Raw genomic sequence first — 27,641 nt, forward strand, 5'->3', positions numbered from 1 at the left:
TCTGAAAGGACAAGGCTAAACTTAAAGCTTAATCCTGTATGTCTGAACAGCTTAGACCTGTCAACTCCACCATCAGTCTTTTCAGCAGTTCATCTTCACACATGCAATTATCAGTTAACCGTGTTTATGACAGATTTCGTACTCCGTGATTAGTCCAGTACCTAGAATAACATAAAGAACGTTTTCCTAATGAAAGGGTGAAACATGTATACTCTTAAAAATATTAAGGTTCAAAGGGGTTTTCAGCCTGATGTCATAAAATAACCCTTTTGGGTAACTTGGGTAGCTCTTTAGAAAAACATATATGGGTGAATCTCATTAAAAAATGTGTCCAGGTCACATCTCACCCAAAAATCAAAGGTAAATATGAATTTTTATTAAGATAATTATGCTTATATTTAGAAGAAAAAAAAATGCAGAACAATTTGCCAGCAAATTCTCATTACCGTAATTACCGTAAAATTACTGATTATTACTGACTGATTTTCATTATTCTTGTTACTGCAATATAATATTTTTTTATTTAAATCTGCATAAATTAAAGGTGGTACAAATCATGCACAATGTATAAATAGTTGAAAATATTTTTTTTTTTTGCCTTACTGTAATGCAAATGAGTGCAATGAAAAAAAAAAAACCCTCTTATTTGTTTTAAAAAAAACATCACTTCATGTAAAATATATATATTTTTTATGTCTTTCATTTGATTGAGTCTCAATGACCCAGACATGTTCTTGACTGGTTTTGTGAAATTTAACATTACGTACTGGTGCTTTATAAGCCAGAAACCAATACGTTGATCTGAAGAATTTTATTGAAGAACCATTTAGCTACTGAAGAAGTACAGCAGAAAATGGTTCTTAAAGGGACAGTTCACCTAAAAAATGTAAATTCTGTCATTAATTACTCACCCTCATGTCGTTCCAAACCTGTAAGATTTTCGTTCATCTTCGAAACACAAATGAAGATCTTTTTGATGAAATCTGAGGATTTCTGTCCCTCCATTGACAGCTACGCAACTACCACTTTGACGCTTTAAAAAGTTCATAAAGAGATCGTAAAACTAATCCATATGAATTGAGCGGTCTGAAGAGACTTGATCGCTTTATATGATGAACAGACTGAATTTAGGCTGTTATTCACATATAAACATTGATCAGCGAACATAAACTGAAGCCCAAACGTGATGCGTAACATGAGAATGAACCTCATTGGTTCTCACACGTCAAGCGAACATGCTTGAGCTTGTTGATGCTTCCGTTGATGAATGTTTATATGTGAATAAAAGCCTAAATTAAATCTTTTCATCATATAAAGCGATTGTGTCTCATCAGAAAATTTGGACTAAACCGCTCAATTCATTAGTTTTACGATCTCTTTATGAACTTTTTGAAGTGTTAAAGTGGTAGTTGCGTATCTGTCAATGGAGGGACAGAAAGCTCTCAGATTTCATCAAAAAGATCTTAATTTGTGTTCTGAAGATGAACGAAAACGGGTTTGGAACGACATGAAGGGTGAGTAATTAATTTTAATTTCATTTTTGGGTGAACTGTCCCTTTAAGAGGACAGATCCTTGTTTAATGTAAAGTGCTACAAAGAATCATTGAAGAACCTTTTTTTTTAAGAGTTAAATGTTCCATCTGTATAAATAAAGCTTACAATTACTTCAAGGATAATACATGTATACGTTTGCTGTTGAAAAGGTCTAAATCTGGAATTACTTTCCAAAAGACAATGTATCCCGAGTTGATCATTGTCTAGAAGAATGTAAACATGAACATGTTCATGAGAAATTTTTTACTTTTACGGTCTTTGAAGGGCAACACCTTTGGGAAAGCAATTGAAGCTGTACTTTTCCCTACTGGTTTTTGTAAATGGGTGGCCTATTCCTACTTTAAATCTAAATATTTGGGTATAAATTGTCTCAAAGACGAGGGAAAGTGGGATATGATCAGACATGCTTTGGCAAGGCGTTAAGCTCAAATTTGAGGGCTTGACGTATAGTGTGCATATACGTTTCAAGTGACAATGTTGTTTTAGGTAATAACTTTTGGTAGAGATTGGTATTTTTCCACATGTATGCCTCTGATTCATATTTCTGACTAATGTAATCCCAGGAAGTGGGTGCGGTAGAACAAGGTTCATTGCATGTACATTTCTTCTAAGAAAAAACAGAAAAAAAAAAAAGAAACGAAGAAAGAAATGAGGTAGTTTTCACAGCTGTGTTGCACTTCATACTTCAGTATTCAGATTCGTAACAAAAGCGAGCAGCGTACAGTTGTCGCTGTAGCCCTCTACCATTTATATATATATATCTTCGGATAAATACTATTATATCTGTACTTGTTCTTCTGCAGAAGTTTCCAGTGGAAGGCAAAATGAGTCTCCCGCCAGCTTTCGGTCCCATTGATTAAACCAACGATCCGCCTTTGGTTGAAGTCCAGTGCCCTGCACTAATCATAAGTGCCAGTATCCACTGAAAAAAGGCAGAAACAAAACTTATTCCCGTGACAAACTTTCCACAGTTGGCTTTAGACAATTCAGGCCTTGTCTTTTGTGTTTTGTGCATCACTTTTCTGTAGCTTTCATTCTTTCCATGGTGGCGTACCGGAGCATCTTTTTGTTTCTCGTTCTCGAATCGTTTCTTTTGCGTGTTGCACACGGTCGCCCTTTCCAAAGCTCCTGTAGCTACCATTGAATTCTGAAACATTTTCTGGTATTTCTTTGGTGATGTATAGACACACTCCCCGAAGTTTCCACAGTTCCCTGAACGTCATACGCAACCGCACGCTCTCGCAGACACGTTCTGGATTGTGTAGAATCTGTCCTTGTTGTCAAAGAAAGACATTTTCTTCTCGAACTTCGTAGGCCGACAACAAGGAGTGTAGCGCGCCTTGTCTTTTTTTCCATTTTCCCGTCCACGCCGGCCTTTCTCACTGGACCCGTTATTTAACTGCATGTGCTCCATTACAAAGTCATAGTTGCGTCTCTCATGGATGCACTTCCCACTGCAGTATCTGAAGCGCACGGTCTCGTCGCTTTCGTACCCGAGCCCAAGCTCGCTCACCGTGAGCTCGACCTCATGTAGAGAGCACGGTTTTGGGCCTTTCCGTGCTCGTTTGGTTCTCCGTCCCGTCTCGGTTCTCATCCTCCTTTCCTTTCGGTCCACCAGAGTCGCAATCACCTTCTTCAACTCGCCCTCGGTGAAGCTTTGGAAGAGGTACGAGACTAGAGGAGGAAAAACACCCAGAGGAGAATGTTAATGTTTGCTCTTCCATAATTCAAGAGACTTAATTGAGTTCTTAGGCCAGAAACATACTTTACATCAATGTATGCTTTTCCCAGATTTTTGCCAATGAGCCATGCGTTTGTGATTCTGTGGCGGAAACAAACCTCAGTTCTCAAGGGGCGATTGAGTTACCTTTGAATGTCTGTGTCATTAAACCAGAGCTAGGATAATTTACCATCAGTTCCCTCTGGAGTATATTATGTTTTTTTAGAATAGCAGTTTTGGATTTATGAGTAAATTAATGTTCATTACTTTCACATTTTTTGTTCTACAACATAAATTATACACTATTAGGTTTCAAATGTGAATTTTGAAGCCACTCTTTGTCTGTTTTTTTGCTAACAAGTTGCCGCAAAAAAAAAAAAAAGGTTCAATGGGGTTCTGTACAGAACTAGGGTTCTTGACTCTAATTTAAAGAACCATTTATGCCAGAAAGGTTCTATGTAAGAATAAATGTCTTACTGTGATGTTTAATGGGTTATTTCAAATTATTTCTGATAATAAAGTATGTTATTGAGCTGCTTAACTCATACAATTGTATTAATTAAAACTAAATGAATTCAAACTAAATTCATAAAATGATGGGAATCCCTAAAAGGTTCTATATATATATGAAGTGCCTGACGGAACCCTTTAATGTTCTATTTAGAATGTTTTCTTTTAAGAGTTTTTAACTGTTTTAACTACAACAGTAAATGGATATGTAGCAAGTTTTTTTTTTTTTTTTTAAATACAGCAAATTAAAAAATTCATGTTTGAGTCTGACTGTGTAATTTACAGTGTATTGTTGTGGAACAAAAAGTGAAAGTCTCTTTTTGTTAGCCTCAGAATTTATTTTACTCAAATGAAAACACAGGAAAGTCTTGAGGGAACTCATTAAAGTGCCAATTCCCTTCTGGGTTTTGCCTACAAACTCAACAGCTCTATATGGGGTATAAATATGCTAACAATAACTATCAAGATTCTCTTCAAATTGTTTTACCTGCACGAAAAAGCTCACTGTAGAAGTATGTGCTAATTCCCTCTATAGTGAATCTTGTGTCAACTTGTGCTTGCATAAAGTGTGTTTCAGACCTTAGTAATGTTTGCATTAAGTATCAACTTTGTCTTAGATGTTTTTACTAAAATTCCTTAGAGGTAAATGTAGACACAGTTGTTGAAATACTGTAAGAATATAGACCTTTTTGAGGACGGAGAGCATATTTAATTTGACACAAATGAAAACAAGGCTGAAGGCTGTTGGGTTTAAACATGTTGTTCATTCAATAGGTTGCAATAGGATCATTAGTAGGTCAGCGTGAAAGTGTGTTTCGAATCAGTTCTGCATTGCTGTTGAAAATTGTATATTATATATTAGATTTTACATCAATTTTTATTGCAAACTCAAACATTCTAGCTGGCTTATAAAGCAGTTAAAATGACTGGAAAAAGCATCATTAAGAATGTGTTAAACTACAAACCAAAACGTAATGTTTCACATTATATATCATTGTTTTCAAGTGTGTTTTTGAATTTATGGTTTTCTGGCCAGAAACAAAATCCTTATTGTTGAGCCCTGGACTTAATATATATGACTTTGTATACCTTTTGGACTTTATTTTTATTTTCATCTGTGTCTAATTACATTTTTATGGTCTCTAGAACTATAAAATGAATGTAAATGGGCAGAAAGTTTGGCCTTAATAGTTAAGAATTTGAAATGTTCAGTATGACTCTAAAGGAGATGTGTGAGATTATACTCGAGTCTTAATTTCAGGAGACACATCTGTTAAAGTACAGCCGGTAACTTCAGCTTCAGCTCTCCATTTAAACTCATTACTGTCTAGGATAGGGCTGTGCAACTAATCACAATTGCAATAAAATTACAGTTCGATAGAAGCTTGAGTAATTTCTAAATTGCTAAAAGCTGCCATATAAAGTCATAATTTAAGCTCATCTGTATGCAAAAGATGTTTGCCAATCAGAATGCAGCATGCTAAAAAAGGTACAGGTTGTTGCACCTTTATTAGAGAATCTGTCAATACAAGCTGTTAAATTGATTTCCTTCTGGTTAATTTACAGTTTTAACAATATTTTGAAACTAATGCATTTGCTAAAATTGCATTTAAAATCACAATCAGTGTCCATATATTTTCTTCTTCTCTACAGCATTTCTCTGTCTGTCTTCCAGGGCTCTTAAAACAATCATAATATTGGTTGTGTTACACTTAAGAACTCAAAGGGCTTGACCTGCACACTTTGTCTCGGATTTACCAGCTTTAAATCTCTATAATGATCAAGGTTGTAAAGTAGGATTACGTCCATCTTTAAGATGGGTTTAGAGCATTTTTGCACTGACCTTTTGATGCACCATGTCAGTAGTTCCTAGCCCTGATCCTAACACTACACATTTGTGTATGTCTCCCTAATTAAACACACCTGATTTTAACTCATTATGTCTTTAGAGGCACCAAGATGGGTGTGTCAGATAAGAGAGAGATGCAAAATGTGTACCAGGTTGAGAAAAACTGTCCTATATGTAAGATAAGAATAGGTCTGCTTTTCTTTGCAGTCTTTACAAGTCGGATGTGTTTTAGGAAAATTGTTTTCACGTGTAATTGCACACTGTTCATGCAGCCGTTTCAACATACAGTGTCTGAATGCGCTAAAGAAAAGGGGCAAAAAATATTCTTGACAATAATAAACTAAATTTAATTTAGGGTGTTTTGGCCAACAACTAGAAATGTTCCTTGAATTATCTTTATGAGATTAAATATTTGCCAGTTTCTACACTTTTGATTAGCATAACTTCAGCATGTCACTATATGCACTGGTCAGTTTTTTTGGCTATTTGGCTTTTTATTACATGTTATTTCAGATTAGTGGAAAGAAAACCTCCAAAATACACTTTTAAGTGAATGTGATGTATTTGCAACTGTAGATTTCAATTACAAATCATATATATATATATATATATATATATATATATATATATATATACATATATATATTTAAGGGACGTTTTCCCAAAACGAGTTTTCTCTCCTGCACTGATCCAGAAATCTCCACTTCAGCAGCTTTACAGTTTTATTCCCATCTATATTCTGAAGTTTTTTTTTTTTTTTACAAAGGGTTTGGTTTATATATAGAATTCATAAAAATATGTTGAAAATTTATTTTATTTTTGGCTGTTGACAGTATTTTCCGATTTATGAAGTGATAAAAAGAGACATCCAAAATCCACTCTGTAAAAACATTTAACTATATCAACAGAATTGTGAATCTGGCTTTATTCAATGTTTAGATTTCTGTCCTGGAAATTAGTTCATATTTAATAGATCATGCATTTGCATATCTAAACAACATTTAAGGAAACTTCGTCCTCTTAATCTTAATATTTGGCCACTTCTTTGTTATAGAAATGCTACAGCCACTGTAATTTCTTGAACAAGAACATGTGGACATCAAAACTTGCCATTTTGAAATTGCAATTAACAACAGTTTGCATATTAAGAATCACATTGATGTATTCTCCTGTGTTGGCTTAGATTTATAAATGATTAACATTACAAATCTGGTGAAATGGCACTCATTGCGAACCCATATGAACGTTATAAGCAAGCAACCCAAACAAATGCAGAGATGGAGTTTGTTAGCCGAGCTGCTGAGATGCACTCCTCATATTTAAATCATAAAAGTGCAATGAAAAACACAACTAGCATCAGATTTTATTCATTACCATATCATATGCACATTATTAGAAACTCAAACAAACAGCACATGCAGAGACTAAGTTCATGTGGAGCAGAATTTACTGTGAACGGAGACGCTCTGAGACAGAAGAAACTTTAAACCTTCACGCATGTAAATAATTAAAGCGTCGCGCTTCACCCTGAAACCCACAGGGCATATATTTATTTAACTGAATATTTCACAGTAGCACTATGCTATATTATGATTTTTAAAATGTTTTTAATGTATCATACAGCCTTTGAAATGCTCTAATAATGCATGGAATTCGCCACTTCCGGTATTTTTAGTCGACATGGGAAAATTGTAATCGAGGATTTTTTATAATCAAGTACTCGAATTTAATCAAGGAATTGTGACAGCCCTAATGCTGATATCTACTAGTTAAGGTGCTCTAAGCGATGTTGGGTGACGTCACTTCTTGTTGACGTTCGAAGTATTGTCAAACAAAACGGAGGCTAGCTCGACCCTCCCTCCTCCTCATCATCCCGTCCCCTCCCTCCTCGCGACCTTTCGAAGGCTTTTCCGATGTAAATTCGGGACTTTGCGCGTTCCTTCTCCTTTTCCCTCTTCTTTGCTATTTGTTCATTGGAACGTCGTCTCTTTGGTCGTGTGTCGGCCATATCAAAATTCTCAAGAATAGAATTCTAACATTAGTCGTTGTCTAGGACATCTCTCCTCTAGCTAACTTCCCTCTTCATGCTTCCCCCCCCCCCCCCCCTTCATGTGCATGCGCACTAACCCCCCACCCCCAAATCATTCTTGTCGGTTATTGGCTGGAACACTGTTTGTTATGATTCGTGGTCCAGGCTGGGCCAGTTTGTTTTTGTTGTCGTTTGTGGAGCCTGGGCTGTCTAAAGAGACTGCGTTATTTTACAGTGTGTTCAGGGGACAGGCGGCTAGCGGATAGTGAGGAGATGTTTGCTGTATGTGACAAAAAATGTTTCGGCCTAAAAACGCGTCATATTGCTTAGAGCACCTTTAACATTTTTACCCTATTCACCTGCGCTCTTGCCTTAAATATCAAGTGAGCTGACAGATGCTGTGTGTGTGTGGTAACTGTGAACTGTTGATATACAAGGTTTTGTGTGACTGAGCGGTGTTGGCGTGTAGTATAAACACAACGCCGACTGAAGAATGACATTAAATCCTTCCCGTCATGTCTACGTCAACGGCACCTAATCCACACTAGCGCTGTCGCTACATAAGGAAAACCAAAAAAGGTTTCTCTTACATTCGGAGAGATAGGAGCCCATGTCCTCCGTGGCTCTGACCGCTCGTCGCGGCGCTGGCTTCCTCGCTGAGGTTGATGATAGTGAAGATGAGGATGATGATGATGATGATGATGGGGATTCAAGTGCTGAGGCTGGTGGATGTGAGGAAGGGCCTGAAGAGATCTCTAAGGCCTTTGGGTAGGAGGGCCCAACAGGTAACGTGGTTCTCATAAGCAGGAGGAAAAACGAGGCACCAAACAGGATGAAGGCGATGACCTCTTTCCATACCCTCATCTTAGAGCAGCGTGGAGCATTGAAACTCTGAAAAACAGATGTTAAAACAGGCTCGTCAGGTAATTCATCTCACTCGTGGTGTTTAAGTATCATTGAGATCTTTGAGATGTTTTGGATTTTATATATACAGTAGTTAACATTTGAAGTTGATCAAAACCTTTCATCAAAGTTATACATGAATTTTGAACAATACCTGTTCTTGTGTTAGGACAACTTTGAGGAACTTTTTTTGATCCACTTCAAATGTTGACTACTATATATATATATGTATATGTATGTTTAAATATTTAATTTTTTGTCATTTTGTTGTGTTTTTTTCTTTTTTTTCCTTTTTATAACTATAATAGCCTTGGCTCAGACAGGCTTTTTATCCGTCTTTGAAATATGTGGCTTCCTTCACATTTATTGAAAGCTTTCAATGAACTGTAAAAGTGTTCCTGAACACAATGTACAAAAAAATGCATGGTATTAAAGGAATAGTTCGCTCGAATTACACAGTTTGTCATCTTGTCATTTTGTCTTATAATGTCGAAGCCTTTGCATGCAACAAAAGTGGATGGTGATTTATTCTTCTAAAAACAACATAAAAACACTGTAAGAGTAGTTTGTATGACTTTTGTGCTATATATATCCACACTGATATTTAACTATGGCAGAATGCATATGTATATGGATTGGTATTGGATATTTAATAGTGCATGCTCATTTTCCTTGTTTTTATATTTAGATTACCTTTGCTGTCATCTAACGCTCATTTAAATGTAATTTTTAAAATTACTACATTTAATAAGTGTTAAATGTTATCTTTAGCAAATCTTAAAATTAATATGTAGTGATTTCTAAATTTGCTTGTACCATTTAAAAAAATGCTATTAGATTTTTTTTGTGTGTGTTTCATTTATATATATATATGGAATATCAAGTCATTATTAACTTATAATCTTCTTGTTCTCAGTATTGCTGAAATCTATTTTGCTTTGTTTTGTTCGGGTTGCATCACTATCGGTCATGTGACCCAAAAACAAAGGGCGTTTGGCAACAAACTTAGGACTACTATCCATCTGAAGGACTATTTTTATACTGCTTTTTATTTTTATTTTCAGAACATGGCAATATGAATAACACTCCATGTTTCTTTTGTGCGTTACAGGAAAAAAAAAAAAGGGTTAGAATGACAGCTGATGATAACACAATTTTTTGGGTGAACTATTCCTTTTAGGGACTTAACCTTTTGTATATTGTACTTTCTTAAGCTTCAACCGCATACGTGGCGCAGAGAGTGTTTTTAATAACCCTTAATTATATGATAATAATACAATTTAAAGAGTTACTGTCTGTTTTGAATTGGTTTGAGATCTTATTTGTGCGGTGAATAGATGTTCTCTCTTTCAAGTCATGATCTTTTCTATGCATTGTGTCCTTTTCCCAATTGATTCTTCATCTTTATGAAGGCGTGTCCCTTATAACATCCACCTGGGTGGAGAATGAAATCCGACATCATTGTACACAAGCAAGTCCAAACTATTAGTCTTACGTTTCCTGAGGGGGAATCTTTGTTTGTCGAGATGATCCAGTCAATGCAGGCAGATTTATGATGGTAAACAGACCTTCAGTAGTTGTTGAAATTAGACATGGTGAGATGGATCTAGTTGTTATTCTAGATAACAACGGTTCAAAGTTTTGCATGTGGGTCTGCTGGTAGAACGTTCTCCACCAGATCAATCTGTTGGGTTTTGTTTGTTTAGCTATAAACATATCTATGGAGCAATCATGTATCTAGGCATGTGTGCACATACTTTTCTTTTACTCTCTTAAGTAAAGGCTGCATTCTTTTCCTGCTGGGAATCTCTTTCAAACACTGTTGTTTTTGCAGTTGAACATACTGGTTGAAGTCTTTTTTTTCTTTTTTTTCTTTGTTATTACTAGTTACCGTTTTCTCCAGAGTAGGAGGAAGCGGGAAAACTCTTCCCCAGATCAGGAAATGGCAGATGAGTAACATTTAAGGACAAATCCAGACACTATATGCTGGAAGTGTTTTGCCAGATTGACAGTATGGTGGTCTTATTGGGTTAATGGGGGTTTGGCCGTCAAGTCTAAGGTTAATGTGTGTGTCTGAGGTATAGAAATGGTGTAATTGTTTTATTTTTGATATTGAGCACAAATATTTTCATGAGTGATTCATGTCTGTCTCATACTTTACACTAAATTCAAAAGAAGGAAATAGGTATAATCCTAATTATGCTGCGCAAGATGAAGCTATGATGAAATTAATTATCTAATATGAATATAAACTAGATGAAGCATTGACATTTTTTGCATTGACTGTTTTTTTTTATTCCCCCTCCCCCAAATTTTATATAATTCTATAAAACACAATCACATTATTGTGATGCAGAATGCAGTATTTATATATTATAAACATTTTTGAAAATGTAATGAGAATCATCATTAAAAAATAGAATTGAAAATGAAATGAGAATTTGGTATAATAACAAAAATATAATGTCATAAGGCAAAAAATATCCTATTAATAGGTTTCAAGTTCTTTGTCATTTGTGACCCTGGACCACAAAACCAGTCACATGGGTAAATTTTTCGGAAATTGAGCTTTATATATCATCTGAAAGCTGAATAAATAAGCTTTCCATTGATGTATGATTTGTTATGATAGGACAATATTTGGCCGAGATACAACTATTGAAAACCTGGAATCTGAGGTTGCAAAAAAAATCGAAACATTGAGAAAATCTCCTTTAAAGTTGTTCGTTTATGTTCGCGATTGTGCAGCATTCACTCACAAAAATACATGTTTTATATATTTACGGTAGGAAATTTACAAAATATCTTCATGGAACATGATCTTTACTTAATATCCTAATGATTTTTGGCATAAAAGAAAATTTGATAATTTTGAGCCATACAATGTATTGTTGGCTATTGCCATAAATATACCCGTGCGACATGTGACTGGTGACGTGATCCAGGGTCACATTTTTTGATTAAATGGATAGACTTTGTGTTCCATGTCTCTGTGTGGCCAAAAAACCCCGTCTAAACGAGTAAACGCAAGCTATTATCATTTTTAATAGGAAAATGAATGCCTTTTTTAATAAGTCTGGAATTCAGTTTCTTTTCTGGAAAGGATGCTGTGATTTTTGATGTGTTCTGGTGTCTTTATCTCGACCGCTGTGTGTTTTGGAAACGGCATTATCACTCTGGTCAACTTCTTCGCTTGACCAAATGTAGATCTGGCACGTCTGAACGCTTAAAACTTCCAACAAATGATGGTAAATAAATCATTATTTAAGTGAATGTCATGAAAACATGCCTAGCTAGTTTCCACCCAAACTCTCATGAAACCAATGTTACTTGACTCATTATGATCCTCAGAATAGGCTTCATTTACTTCAAGTAAAGTGTAAATTGTTTTTCCTTCTCGATTTTGGGGAGAAATATGACCTTCTTGATGGGTTTCATGAGATTTGTGTATTTTGAAATCCAGGTTAATCCAAAATGTGTCAAGATATACAAAAGAACACTGATGAACCAATAAACTTTCTCTAGATTCATACGGCATGTGTTATTCCCACTAATGGTTATTCGCCTTTCTGCTTTAATCGTCCTTTAGTTTCAGTACAAATAATCAAACCACAGTTTGAGTTTTCAGAGATGGGTGTTTGATTAATTGGCCTGTTGAAGCGAATCGTTTCCATCAGGGGTGTTCTGCTAATTAACTTTATTTACACAGACCGTTATGATGAACGCAATGGACAATTACATTTGAGACATACTTCATGCTGATTATTGAGTCTGACATTAACTGCAGTGTGTTTGATGAATTATGTTATGATGTAATTGTTGTGTATTAAGTGTTACCTCATCATATATTTTAAATGGCTGTGATCTGATTGATTATGAGTAAAACTTTAGTGATGTAATAGTCCTTATTTCAGAGACTGTTACGCTCTTCAAAAAGGGCTTCAGTAGTTGCACATTCAACAAGTTTTTTAGTTGTGTTCTAAATTTGAAGTTGATATCACAAAAATTGAAGTTCCCATGAGATTTTGTTTAGGCGTAATACCAAAAATAGCCACCGGGTGCCATTGAACTCTATTGAATTTAATTGTATGCATTCTGCCATAACAAATTAATAAATTTCTGTCCAAATAACACTTCTGTCACAAAATATGTAACCTTGAGACTCAGACCTTTCTGTCAATATGTGTTTTGTCAAGATTAGAAAAGATTTTGATCATAAATTATGAAACATAATGATGCCCAAAAGGGGAGGAGCCTGATAACATAATTTAAAGTACCGTTTCTATGGTAACGTAATGTCCAATTTCAAAACGGTTTTCACAGGATGAATTCTGAGATCGTAAGCTTTCAAATGATACCTAATTTATGATAACTACTAAAATATGTAATGTAAGAAAAAAAAGCGATAAAAAAGATATGTTTTAGAGAATAATATATATATTATAATTTTTAGAGGATAATATTATTTTCTAATTTTTTATTGACATATACTAGATTATATGTTCTATTATGAACTTTTAGCATGAAAACCAACGTTTCAATTATTAAAAGTGTGTGTGTCAACTTTTTGTGACAAAGGTCAAAACTGTAGATTTTTTGAGGTGCACTGTTGTCATAAATTCATCTATTTCTGTTCCTACATAATTTGTAACAAAAAACAGTCCTAACATATCCATTTAGGAGTCTTAGACCTTTCCAACAATATATAGTTTGTTATGATTAGATAAGGATTTTTTTCTTTTTTTTTCTTCTAAATGTCGACAAAAAACTATTGCGAAATGACGGCGTTTCCATTAACCGATGTTATGTGACTAAAACTTCATTTTTTCCTCTCGCGATAAGTCATGCCAAAAATCATAGCAACGAACATTGGTAGGTTTATGTATATCTCAGCCACTGCACTGGACATTATTATTAATTGAAGGAAACGTGTGTTATCCAATCATTAATGGTAAGGAACGACCTTTATTATACCTGTGAGCGGCACATATGAGGAGTTTCTGGGTGTTTCTCCCTCATTTCTGCTTCGAGGTCTCGATTGTGGCGTTTATTTGAGGTTTAGAATCCATTATTCCTGTAATTATTTTGTCTTTTATGAGTTTAATAAAGAACTCTGTCTCGTATTCTGTCCAAACACACCGCGTCATCACGTCAGCTGACCTGTAAATGCGCAAAAACTGTTTCCATTGCAGTTTTGTGAAATATTTATTTTTCGAATTGCCTGAAAAACCACCTCATGCGAGCGTAAAAACTTTTTTGCGATAAATGGGAGTTTTGGCGAAAATTACGTGTTTCCATTGGGCGTATTTTCAATTCGCAATTTCAATTTGCGCAATTTGAAGGGTAGTTGAAAAAACGCGGCTATTGGCTTTTAGGCCCTTCTGAAATAGTAAGTTCTTGTAAAACATACTCCAATTGTTTTATTTACAAAAATATTACATATATATACATATTTTTGTCCAGATGCCGCAAATGACTAGCATGTAGTGAATCATGTTTGATGGCTGTGATGTAAAGTCTATGTCAGAAGAGGCTGTAGGGTCTTCATGAGAAAGCAAAACAAACATTTTCCCTGGAAAGAGAGTGAATGTCTGTTTCTTTTCATCCGTCACAACATTGGTCACCTCACATCTTATCTCATCTTATCTCTACTTGGCAAAGACAGATTGTTTTACAGGAAATCGCATGTTGACATGTCAGTACACAGTTTCTAAGAGACGTGTCTGTGTAATCTGATGAATTGTCTTTGCAATAGTCTGATATTATCAGTTGATGATTGAAGTATGACAGGGTGCAACATTCTCTAGAATAAACAAATGTTTGTGTTGTGGAGATCACAGCTGATATTGATCATAATCATAAACCTCGTGCTGTTTCTACATAAAGGCTCCTGTGGTGTGTGTGTGTGTGTATAGGTGTATAATGAGATGTGTCAACTGCTAGAAATGTAAATGTGAGAGCCACAAAGGAACTGCACATCGTATTGCATGTCTACATACAAAAGTCTGGTGTCTGTATTTATTTATTTTTTTATGTTTATGAAAGTTAAAATGGTCGTGGGCTTATTATTATTATTATTATTATTATTATTATTATTATTATTATTATTATTATTTGCACTAAAATTAATTTTGTTGCACAGGCTGCAATGCTTACTTACACTAAGTTTTTATATTTGCTATCTATCTATATATATATATATATATATATATATATATATATATATATATATATATTATAAGAAATTAAGAATAATTATAAAATATTATAATTATTATTATTTTTTTATTTTTTTTGGAACTCTGATACTTTTTTTAACATGATTTTTTGATTAATAGACATTTCTAAAGAACATAATTTATTTGAAATAGAAATCGTTTGTAACATTATAAATGTCTTTACTGTCACGTGATCAATTTAATGCATCTTTGCTGAAAAAAAGTATTAATTTAATTTAAAAACAAAAATTCATACTGACTAACCCCAAACTTTCAAATGGTAGTATAACTTATGTTTGTCAGACAACTTAATGCATTAATATAGAATTCAAGTCATGCACGTTATAGGTGTGTGTATATCTGCTATTTCACAGCGACTTTGGCTCATGACTGTTTTGAATCTTTGTGTTTTTGTAATGTGAACCTATTTTGCACTGATGTCAGACTTATTGTTCATAATGTGTGAATGATCTGATCTTTCGGTTTGTGTCCATCAAGTTCCAAATTAAATTGGTAATATATTTAACTCACTGTATTACACAAACATTGTCACATGGTTTATTTTATACATAAACCATTTTGTGTAGTGTGTAGTAGTGCCAAAACCAACTATGTTGTGATTTTATACTGTTACCATGATGTGTTATTATTCATACGTGATACGTGAAGTTTTGCACATTCAGTTCCGCCCACCCATAAAGTCACATTTGCTGTTGTCGACTTCAACACGCCCAGCTGTAATTTATATGACTGTGTGTGAGCAAAGTTTTCTACTGGCAATTGCAAATGATTTGAAAACATAAAGTGTGACAAACTACCTGTTTCCTGAGCAAGTCTCTATCAGCTCTGGACAGGATCACACTTTCCCACCGTTTGAATTGAAGTTACAAACTTTCCACTGATGGAGAAAAGTCAGGAAACCGTAGTTAGTCACTCTATACTTTCTGCTAATGTGCAATTTCCAGGAAATGTACTGAAACTTTTTGACTTTTCCACATTAAAAAAACAACAACTTCCAGTTTTTTCTGGAAGCATTTCACTTTCCATAGAGATTTCACTCACAAAGAGGATCTTTATGTCCGAAACCTTGTTAAATGCTGATCATAACTAGACTGTACTGTAGTAGTGTTAGAACACTCTTATTAATTTTACAGCAATCAAATCTTTCTCGTTTTCTGTCCTGTCATTCACACACCGTTTGTCAAATACTATAAAACACATCAGCTTTGTGTCAGAGCCATCAGCCACACGGTGAAAGGTGAAGCCACTTAATGCGTAATAAATTCTGATGAAGCGTGACACCTACTTTACGCTCTTCATTGAACAGAACAGGCGCGTAAGGCTTTGGGCACTTCAGCGGTTTGGGTGAAGGCCTGGCACCGGTCGGGTCCACCATGGGGCAGATAGTTGGCAGGAGGGGGGCAGGAACACACTCCAAAGATCAGGCTGGGATTAGCACTAATGCGGCCTGCTTTATCTAGCGTCACGTGGGCTAACACCTGGGATTGGCTCGCGGGGTGTGGAAGCAGCCGGCCAGGCTAATCTCACTGTCGCCTCATCCGTTGGACACACACACACACACACATACACACTAACCCTACCCCTAAACCTAGCCATCACACACACACACACACACACACACACTAACCCGACCACTAAACCAACCCATCACACACACACACACACACACACACACACACACACACTAACCCGACCCCTAAACCAACCCATCACACACACACACACACACACACACACACACACACACACTAACCCGACCCCTAAACCAACCATCACACACACACACACACACACACACACACACACACACACACACACACACACACACACACACACACACACACACACACTAACCCTACCCCTAAACCTACCCATCACACACACACACACACACTTACCCTACCCCTAAACCTACCCAACACACACACACACGCACGCACGCACACACACACACACACACACTAACTAACCCGACCCCTAAACCAACCCATCACACACACACACACACACACACACACAAGTCCCCATGAGTCTGTGTGCATTCAGGTTGTGCATTCAAGTCCCCACCGAGATAGAAAAACATGTACATGTGTATACACACACACACACACACACACATTCTTAAGTTAAGATATACTGAAAAAGTACTTGTCTTTATGCCACTGTTTAACTTAAATGTGTGTTACTTTGTTATTGTTTTGAATTTTAGAATGTTTGTTGGTTGTTATATTTCTTAGGTCTGCACTAATATTAATATATATATATATAGCATATAGAGCATCTGCTGCTTAACACTGTACAATAATGTTACTCTAAATTGTCCCTGTCAAATAAACAATAAAATTTTTAAATAAAATCTTTGATTTATATATATATATATATATACACACAATAAAATTAATTTACTAATTATTATAGAAATATAATTTAAGTAAATAAACAAATAACAAACACAAATTTAGACAAATATAAATCTGTGTTTTCATTGACGTTGGCAGAGAAAGGCTGGACCTTGTCATTGATACTTTTACGTTTTAAGGTGTTTCCTATTTGGCTTTGGTTAAGTTTACTTTATGCACTGTTGTGTAGTTTTATTTATTTTTATTTTTGGGTGAGCAAACGCTGTGTAGTTTGTGTGTTTTCTATGTGTAAGCTGTGGTTTATTTAAAGACAATCCACAGTTTTGTTGCAGGCTATTTAAAGTTTTGGTATTAGTAGCTCATCTATATATAACAAATCTGAGTACGACTTCTCAGAATCTCTGGATTGTAGACAGAACATTCTTGGTCATATCGGGTCTAAAGATCCCAATCAAATGTAAATTAATCTGCTAAAATCTTATATTTCAGCGGTGACCCAAAACACTAAAATTCCATGTTTACTAATATTTTAATCTTTGATCTTTACGCTGTCATACAAGACGTGTATTCGGACACTTAATTTCTGAATGAATTGCATTAGATAAAATATCAAAGCAAGTGTCATTTATTATTTTGCATTTTACAAAAATGATAGATGCACTGTTGAAAAGAGTATTTATAGTGAATTATGTTAATGTGATACGCCTGTGGTTCGTCTGCTTGAGAACTAACTTCATAAATCCACTAAAAACCACCAAAACACGTTAAAAAAAATTAAGAAAAGTGAAGTTAGTGAATAGAAATGATCCTGCCACATTTAAGACACTTGCTTTGATATTTTGTTCTCTATTGTAATGACATTAAGACATTTTTAAGTGCGATTTGTGTGTTCAAAAGTGTCCAAATACTTTTAGGGGCTGCTGTGTATGAAATGCTTGCAACAGTTGTAGTGGGTCACTCACAAATCTGCCAGTGGTTACATAACTTAACTACATAATCAACTATTTCAACATCTATTGTTGAAACGTTTTGCTAGTCTCTGTATTTAATTTCTGAATGCACATTTAAACACAGGAGCAGTTAGCATGCAAAGTTATCAGATATTATGCCAGTGTGTCCTTTCATCTGATGACCCTAAATTGCATATAAGCTAAACATGTCGTCACATTTGGGCTCATTTTCAAAATAAGCTATAAACATTGACAAAGTCTCTGAGCATCTGCTCACAGAAATCGCATGTTTACTGGAAGTGTTAGTCGACAGCTGTGAAAGACACCATTTAGCATTTAGTTTGTGTGTTTGGAGGTTAGCCAGTCCATGTGCGGATGCTATGTCTGAAATACAACAGCTGTCACGTACTGAACCTGTGAATGAGTGTAAAATCTGAGTATAACCCTGGAACTAACACACCTTATTATTACTCTACGCTGAACGACACATGTCTGTATGAAGAGGTCGAAACAGTGTGTTGGTCACATGCTTTTATTTCAAGGTAAAAATGTACTTTATAGATGCCAGAGTTGTGTGCCATTCAGAACTGAATTGAGAATGCCCTTTAAATTCCAACTAAATACATTTTTTTACAATGCAATTTGAATGCAAGTAGAATTCAAATCCATTGAAGTTTAAAGATATTCATATGATTCTAATTGAACTAGAACAGCAAAGTTTGTTTATCATGATACATTTTAAATGTTAGCTTGACAGATGGATGGATGGATGGAAATATATAGATGGATGGAGGGATGGATGGATGGATGGAGGGATGGATGGAAATATATGGATGGATGGATGGATGGAGGGATGGATGGATGGAGGGATGGAGGGATGGAGGGATGGAAATATATAGATGGATGGATGGATGGATGGATGGATGGAGGGATAGATGGAAATATATAGATGGATGGATGGATGGATGGAAATACATAGATGGATGGATGGATGGATGGAAATATATAGATGGATGGATGGATGGATGGATGGATGGAGGGATAGATGGAAATATATAGATGGATGGATGGATGGATGGAAATACATAGATGGATGGATGGATGGATGGATGGAAATATATAGATGGATGGATGGAGGGAGGGATAGATGGAAATATATAGATGGATGGATGGATGGAGGGATGGATGGATGGATGGAGGGATGGATGGAAATATATGGATGGATGGATGGATGGAGGGATGGAGGGATGGAAATATATAGATGGATGGATGGATGGATGGATGGAGGGATAGATGGAAATATATAGATGGATGGATGGATGGATGGAAATACATAGATGGATGGATGGATGGAAATATATAGATGGATGGATGGATGGAGGGATAGATGGAAATATATAGATGGATGGATGGATGAATGGATGGAAATACATAGATGGATGGATGGATGGAAATATATAGATGGATGGATGGATGGATGGATGGATGGATGGATGGATGGATGGATGGAGGGATAGATGGATGGAGGGAAAGATATATGGATGGATGGAGGGAAAGATATATGGATGGATGGAGGGAAAGATATATAGATGGATGGAGGGAAAGAGATGGATGGATGGAGGGAAAGATAGATAGACAGATGGATGGATGGATGGAGGGAAAGATATATGGATGGATGGAGGGAAAGAGATAGATGGATGGAGGGAAATATAGATAGATAGATAGACAGACAGACAGACAGACAGAAGGATAGATAGATAGATAGATAGATAGATAGATAGATAGATAGATAGATAGATAGATAGATAGATAGATAGATAGATAGATAGATAGAGATTAACTTCAGTGTGGAAGAGCACTTTATTTCACAGAATGCATTACCTGTGTTGAATTTCTTTGAATTCCAATTCAGTGAAATCCTCTTCCTATCATCCGAATTCAAATTGAAATTCAATTTCCTGTTTGTTGTGGCTAATTCAAATTCACAAAATTTTGCACAACCCTGACAGATGCTTCAGCGGTAAAAGTGCACAATGCTGCTGGTTTGTTACTCAGTTAATACACATGCTCCAGAACATTACACCAATGTTCTTAATATGCAGGTGATGCAAATTTGAATTTAAATGAAACCACATAAATAAATTTTACTCCTCCCAAAATGTTAAAAAATAAATGTTTGAGAGCATTATAGGCTATATGACGTTACAGCCGTATATAACGCTACTGCAACATGCATTGCCGCTGATGAGTATAGCTGAGTATCTCTTCAGCAAGCCATCGCACAAACTAATGCAAACGAATTTATATTCGGATTCATATTCGTTTTGTGTATTTGGCCAAGTGTAAATGGAACCGTTTTAACAAATCAGGTTGGTATCTGATTATTAGAAATGCATGAAGTGACCAGGTGTAAACGGGCCCTGAGAATTTCTGTGATACATGCATGCTAACATCTCCTTGAAATCTGATTCAGAGTCCTCAATGTTTTGCTAGTTTTTACGTCATTTTGCCTGTCCTGTATCTTTAAGAACTTTTAGCATTTTCTGTACAGATTTTGGGAGAAAAGTCAGCAGACTTCATTGGGATGGAATGGCTTTATAGAATGAAAAATGTGTTAAAATGTGGGACAGTTCATCCAAAAATGTAATTTACTCACTCTCTTGTTGCTCCAAACATTTATGAACACAAGATATTTCACAAAAAAAATATCCTTTTCTGTTCAGCAGAAAAAAAGTACGTCAAACTAGTTTGGAATGGCATGATGGTTTTATTGTTTGGTGAACTTGTCATTTTAAGACGGCTAAGAATACCACACTCCTATTGGTATCTGTCCTGTATCTTTAAGGTATTTTTGACATTTTTCATGCAGATTTTGTGAGGAAAGTCAGAAGAATTCAGTGGAGTGAAATCACACAATGTAAAATTTGTTAAAATGTGTGATGTTTCATCCAAAGATGTCATTATATACTAACCCTCATGTCCCAAATCTATATGGACATAAAAAATATGTTCCAATATTGTTTTTACACCACCTTCCAAATATATTCTTTTCTATTCAGCAGAGGAAAACTCACACAAGTTTGGAACGACATGAGAGTGAATATTTATTATTGTTTTGTTTTTTTGGGGTAAACTTTCCATTTTGAGACCTGAGAATGCAACACTCCTATTGGCATCTGAAAGCATATTCAATTTTCACATTTTGTATATGAAGTAGTTTGTGAATGACAGGCATCTCAGTCCTAGCTCTGTGGACCCAGTTTCCATGTGGGCTCAGCCATGAAGTCAACAGTTTGATTCGGAGGCTTGATTTGTGTTTCCACTGAGGATTTACAGCGGCAGGAATTTGATATCATCATATAACCGAACTTCCCAAGGTTGGAGGGGTCATTTCACCCGCTCTGTGTGAACGCAGGAGAGGGTATTTCCTGCCATCTTTCACCCCAGTTATTATTTGTGGCTGGTTGTAAAAATGTACCTCATTTAGGGAAAGTCTGGAACATCTGACAGGAATAAAAAGCCCAGATGCACGATGGAGAAGACATGCACATGTGCGTCGCTCCAGTGATCAATAGCCGGAAAAGGACGTGACCTTTACATATCACATCCTGATTAATGCACACTAAACCGCAATGTATTCAACATTGTTTTAATCACGTATGCATGATTTAGAACTTCCAGAGTTGTTTTATTTTTTGTTTGACAACAGCTGTGTTATCAGATATTACAAATGGATAGTCAAATCTGTAAACCGTAAATCAGTTGCATCGTGGAATTTTACGGTCTGGATGCAATGCCACGAATGTTTGCTTTCGCAAGCCAAAGCCGAGGTTAGCCTCAATCCAGACAGTTCTGCGTGCCGAAGAGCAGATCGTACTTAAATAAAACCCTGGTGCTATTGTGCGTGATGGCGTTTTAAAAGTCCTGATGATTAGCGACTGGCACACTTCAATGCAGCTTACTCTGAGCGTGTCGGAGCAGGACAGGCAGAAAAAACAAACGCACCCATTCAAGAGCTTCTATCTGGAAAAATGTGCAGGGATCAAAACGAGATGTCAAAAAGCTCAGGTTCGTGTTTTGAATGCATAGCACTGCACCTGCAAAGCGGATTTGGAGAGTTCCCCCTGAGGTCGAGGGAAAGAGTGTGGGCGAAAGCATCGATTTTTACAGCGTGTTCCTTCATCAGGCTTGCAAAATAAGCCCGGTTGAATCCCAGGTTATAGGAGTTGAAAGGCTCAAGTGAATATAAGCTTAACCTGCCATGACATTGCCACCTCAAAATGCACCAGATCCCACTGACGATTATGATCAGGTCATTGTTACGGGTCAACTGCCATATATCAGCCTTGCTAAATTAACAATCACAATGTTTAATTTTTTTTTTTTAATTTAAAATTTGTGATATTACAACCATTTTCAGATCATTTTTGTTCACTATGGCAGTGGTGCAGTAGATTTTGTCGAGTCAAATTACATTTATCTATACAATACACTCTATACAATATAATACTACAGTCCAGGCATAATACTAAGATCATCTAACAAGTTTCTTCTAACTATTCCCCGTGCGCGTCTCAAATTGAAGGGTGATCATGCTTTCTCTGTCGCTGGTCCAAGATTGTGGAATAATCTGCCATTGGATGTTAGATCTTCAAATGTTTTTAAGGGCCGCTTAAAATCGTATTTGTTTTCTTTGGCGTTTTAGTGCATTAGTACATGGATGTTTTTCTGTTTTCTCTTGTTGTTTTTGCTTTTTATTGTAATGGACAGCACTTTGGAACTACTGTGGTAGCCTGTAACGTGCTATATAAATAAATGAACGGATGAATACAGATTGTTTCAAAGCAGCTTCACAGTAATAAACAGGGACATAACAGCTTCAATGATGCAAACTAGAGCAGCACGATTAAATTGTTAAAAGATCACAATCTCGATTCAAACACCCACGCAATCTCATTCCTAAATGACAACGATTTGTCTATGTCTAGTAAACCTTTGATAAAATCACACCGGAGCATCAAATCTGTGTTCGCGCTGCCGCTGACCCAGAGAGAAGTTATCATTTATGAAACAGCTTCACAAACAGTCTTTTCAATCACACTGTATCGTTATTTCTGTGTTACAAATATTAAATTTATCATAGAAGTACTGAGATAAAAGTGTATAGCTTGTATATCACTGATGTCTACGATAGTGATCAAAATAGAGCAAATCCTTTTGAAAGTAACTTGGCGCTTCAAACAAAGATTGTATCGATTACATCGTTACACCAGTAGGTGGTGACAAGTGACTTAAAAATGTATGTCATTAAATCATTCATTAAAGAGATTTGATCAAAAACGTTGATTCATCCAGTAATGAAACAAGTTAAGTGCTTATTATTGAGTCATTGAATCATTCAGTCAAACTGTTTAAAAATAAATAATGTGATACTCAATTTATGCAGAATCGTGCGGCTCCAATGCAAACTTCATCAGAGACTAAACAACAGTGGTGGCATTAGTAGCTCAAGTCAGTTCAGTATTGATTCAGTTTACTGTGTAAAGTTAATTAATCACGAAGCAAGTTTAGTTCAGTTATAAGAAGCTTTACAGAAGACAATAGAGTCGCTATTCAGCTCGAGTCGGTTCAGTGTTGATTCAATTCAGTTCAATAACTGTGTAAAGTTCAATTCAGCTATATATCCGCTCTACTGAAGGCAATAGTCAATCTTCTCATCCAAAAGCGTATTACTGAATATTAAATGTCTTGGTTTCCAGCACAAGACTAAATGCTGATTAACCCAATGGGAGACCCTGAATACTCAACAGATACTCTTTGAAAACGTCTAACCTGGTTTACATCAAACTACCCGTAAATACCTCTATATCTGCCCCTAAAGAGATCCACTGTGTAAAAGTATGGGTTAAAAAAAACAAACACTGTGTCAAGCTTGTTGAACTCAATGGACTGTAAGTGATGTATGGTGGCCTGAAGGTCTAGGAACAGGAATCAAAGGTTCTCCTAGGGGACTCCTAGGGTTTTTTTTGTGGTCTAATGTAAAAAAAACACCAAACAAGGATTTCCTTTCACTATCTATTGCATCTGATAAAACACTGTACGATTTCCAGCCCCTATCAAGAGACACATGCAGATGTCTCTGTAATCTTCGAGAGAATATAACTTCCACAAGTATGGAAAACTTCAGCATCTTGATTCGATTAATGAAACAACCTGTTTACTAATCTTGATGTATGTGCTCTGGCACAGTTGTGCTCTCTGAATCTGTGGCGATCTGCAGTGTTTAACACCCCGCCTGTAAGTGGCAGCTTATGCTAACAAAAGAAGATGTGTCCTTACCAAGTGGCCAGCTAAGCCAGACTTATCAGGGTGGCGTTGCGTTGGCTTGACCTCAGGCAACAGGTGGGGAGGGCAAATCCCTCATGGAGGCAGGATTGGAGATGCTAGTGTGTGTTTTCCATCCACGCTGTACATCCATGTAATCAGTCGATCGCGGGTTGGTTTGTGTGGATATTAAGTACTATACCAGCGTCTTAGAGATTCCTTCTCATGATGACTTCTCCCCCGGGATATATGTTTACACTAACATTTCTTCCGGCCACTCTGGAGGTGGGCTCGGAATTTCCTCATCCTTTGACATAGTCGGTTACGCAAGTCTGAGACTAGTTGATCGTGACTTTGCGATTTAAATCAGTTTTGGAAATTGATTCAGGAGTCCTGTCCGGTTTTTAGGATTCCAGATCTGAAACACAATTCCACATTGGCAAAGTCAACACTGTGCACTTGGTACAGACAAAGAAAGCAGCAGAAATTAGCATTGTTTTTATTTATTTATTTATTTTTGGTTTAGTTTTATTTAGAGTTTGACAAGGCAGGATATTGTAGAACAAAATCCGGAAATTTATCAAAACAACCTCATGTGCCTAATAAAAAAAAATAAAAAAAATAAAAAACAGGTGGAGTAAAACAGATACACAAAAAACCCTGAAATACATCAGGCTTCATACAATCAAACCTGTAAGTTATTTATAAAACAATGTAAGAGCACGTGGAATAAAAAAAAGTTCATGTCTTTTTGTTTTACTCCAGCGAACAACAAAATCCCAAGCCAGGTAAGCAGGTGTAATGCAAAACCTTGCATATTAAGGCTTCTCTTATATCAATGAAAGTATTAGTTAAAGTAGTCCAATCTATTAAAAAAGGACCATTTCACCAAACATTTGTGTGTTCTATGTCCATTACACTTAGTAGAGTATCGTAGTGTTTGCTTAGCAACATGCAAACTATCAAAGTCAATCGTGAGTCAAGTCTCCCATGCAGAGGGCTATTTGTAAAGTGCACAGAGTTTGTCCCTATGTAGAGCGTTTCAAATCAATCCCTTATGATGTTCCTCTCGGTTACGATGCCTATGTAGACAACACGGCAGCCAAGGTTTTGCAGCAGAGCTGTTAAGTGAAGCCAGGAAATTTAAGTAAACCTTTAAAGGTCTCTCACCGTCCGTTATATATGGTTTAGACCAAGCATTTGACTTGTTTTTTGACTTGTTTTTTTTTAATTAAGTTCTCAGAATTTATTTAGCCTGAAATTAATTGTCAAAATTGAATGTTTTTCTCACTTTTCCGCTTTCCTCAACATTCCTGTTTAAAAGTGACTGCAAATTCAAATTAAATATGATCACAGTGAGGTTTGTCTTAAAATTGTAAGGTACTTAAACTAAGCTTATTCCTTCCAGACTTACCATGTGCCATATGAAGCTTACAGGCTGTCCAAATCCTGGTTTGGATGTCCTCTCATACGGAGCCTTTCGTGCGTAAGATCCCTCCGTGCGTGTGTGTGAGAGCAGGAGTTTGCGTGTGTATGTTTTTTAGGGGTGTGCGCATGGCAAACTCTCCTCGGTCCCTGTCAGTCTTTCTCCTCCCTGTGTGTGAGACTCCTCCTCTACCAACACACTGATCACTGGATGGGTCGGATTACCGTAGACTTTAATCGCTTCTTGGATCTCCCCCTCTCTCGCTGGACGGGGCCTGAGGATGCTCACAACCAGGGCACGATGAACAAGGGCTGTAAACACCTAGTGCACACCACATGCTTGACACCTGTGATGTGAGACAATCATATAATTCACACTTAACCTGCCAGACAGGCTTCAGAAAGTGTCACTTACTCTTGTAACTCACTAACTCTTCTAATCTTTAATTAATGCCATTTAATTATTGTTTTGTCTCTTGTGGATGCATTGCAAGAGATACAAAGAATGCAAGCTGCTCTGTGAAGGCAATTAAATCAAGTTGCTATAAAAAATGTATATATATAATGACCAGGAGGATGCTAAGATGCAAATTATAAGAAGTGCAAATAGTCAAACTTGTTTCAGTAACTGCCCACTATTGCTCAGATATTTTACCTTTAGTTCAAATAGCAAATAGCATATAACTCCATTGCATCTATCAGTATTTGCACGTAGCCTAAACAAGATGCTATTTATACTTGGTGCAAACAGAATCTACCACTATTTGTACTCAGTGTAATTAGCTACTGTCCAAATTGTCATCATAGCAGTTAATTTCTGTGAGTTGACGAAAACTATACCACCGTTTCAAGCTGATATCAGCAGATTTTGTAGATTTTATTACAAGTAAAATATCAATGAAATCAATGAAAATGTAAAAATATTATTATATAATAACAATATAATTTATTAAGATTTACAATTAACATTTAATTTATTTACTATATAGTGTGTGAATTGAAGGTTATATCAATAATTGCCATCCATTGTTGATCATATATTTAATAATATAAAATTATTTGATCAAATATATTTGATAAGTTTATTATTTGTGTATTTAATGTACCTGTAATACAGTAAAGGCTGATGCAGACATGCAAATTCAGATGCGAGTCCACATTCATCTTTTTATCACCTTGTCGCTGAATTTATTGTTTTTTTTATAGTCTTTGTCTTGTGATGTTTTCTTTCGTTGTTCTTCAAAATGCCAAATTTCATCTTTCAGGTCAATGGAAGCGCGACACTTTTCTACACTTTTTTTGAGCGTTTAGCTTCCCCTACAGCTCATAACCGAATTGAACACTGCATGACGCTGAAGGATTACTGCGATATGTAGTTGGCATGCGTTTGTGAATGACTTCAGTTCTAAAATAAATAAAATCACTAGGCCTTCATGTAATCTCTTTTTTTACTTGTGTGCCATTGGTGCGTGTCAATGCAAGCACACATAGCTGTTTGTCAAGTTTTTCTTGCTCTGTGATCTTTGACTTAGGGTATTCAGGCTATATTTTCTGTTAATAAAGACCACATTGCTTGAACTGCCCGGTCCTGCAGATTTGCCTTGTATAGAGGATCAGGCCCTTCCTATCAGAGTATGCTACACAACTCCTTGTCCAAGCGCTTGTTCTATCCAGACTGGACTATTGTAATGCTCTCCAGCTTGCTCTGTCAAACCTCTGCAGCTAATCCAGATGCTGCAGCAAGAGTGTCTTAAACAAGCCGAAGAGAGCACATGTCA

General features: G+C 36.1%; 1 protein-coding gene across 1 annotated transcript; it reads right to left on the reverse strand.

The window, feature by feature from the left end:
- Nucleotides 1-602: 602 nt before the first annotated feature.
- On the reverse strand, nucleotides 603-26,003 carry LOC311086488 (uncharacterized protein). The gene is made up of 4 exons (XM_084119397.1): nucleotides 25,853-26,003; nucleotides 24,454-24,856; nucleotides 8,253-8,553; nucleotides 603-3,228 (listed from the first exon to the last, which is right to left on the reverse strand). Exons 3-4 carry the CDS (start codon nucleotides 8,524-8,526, stop codon nucleotides 2,774-2,776), a joined length of 729 nt encoding a protein of 242 aa, XP_083975523.1. The 5' UTR covers nucleotides 8,527-8,553; nucleotides 24,454-24,856; nucleotides 25,853-26,003; the 3' UTR covers nucleotides 603-2,773.
- Nucleotides 26,004-27,641: the final 1,638 nt, after the last annotated feature.

This window comes from Abramis brama, assembly GCF_963993115.1.
Source record: "Abramis brama genome assembly, chromosome: 7".
NCBI lineage: Eukaryota > Metazoa > Chordata > Actinopteri > Cypriniformes > Leuciscidae > Abramis > Abramis brama.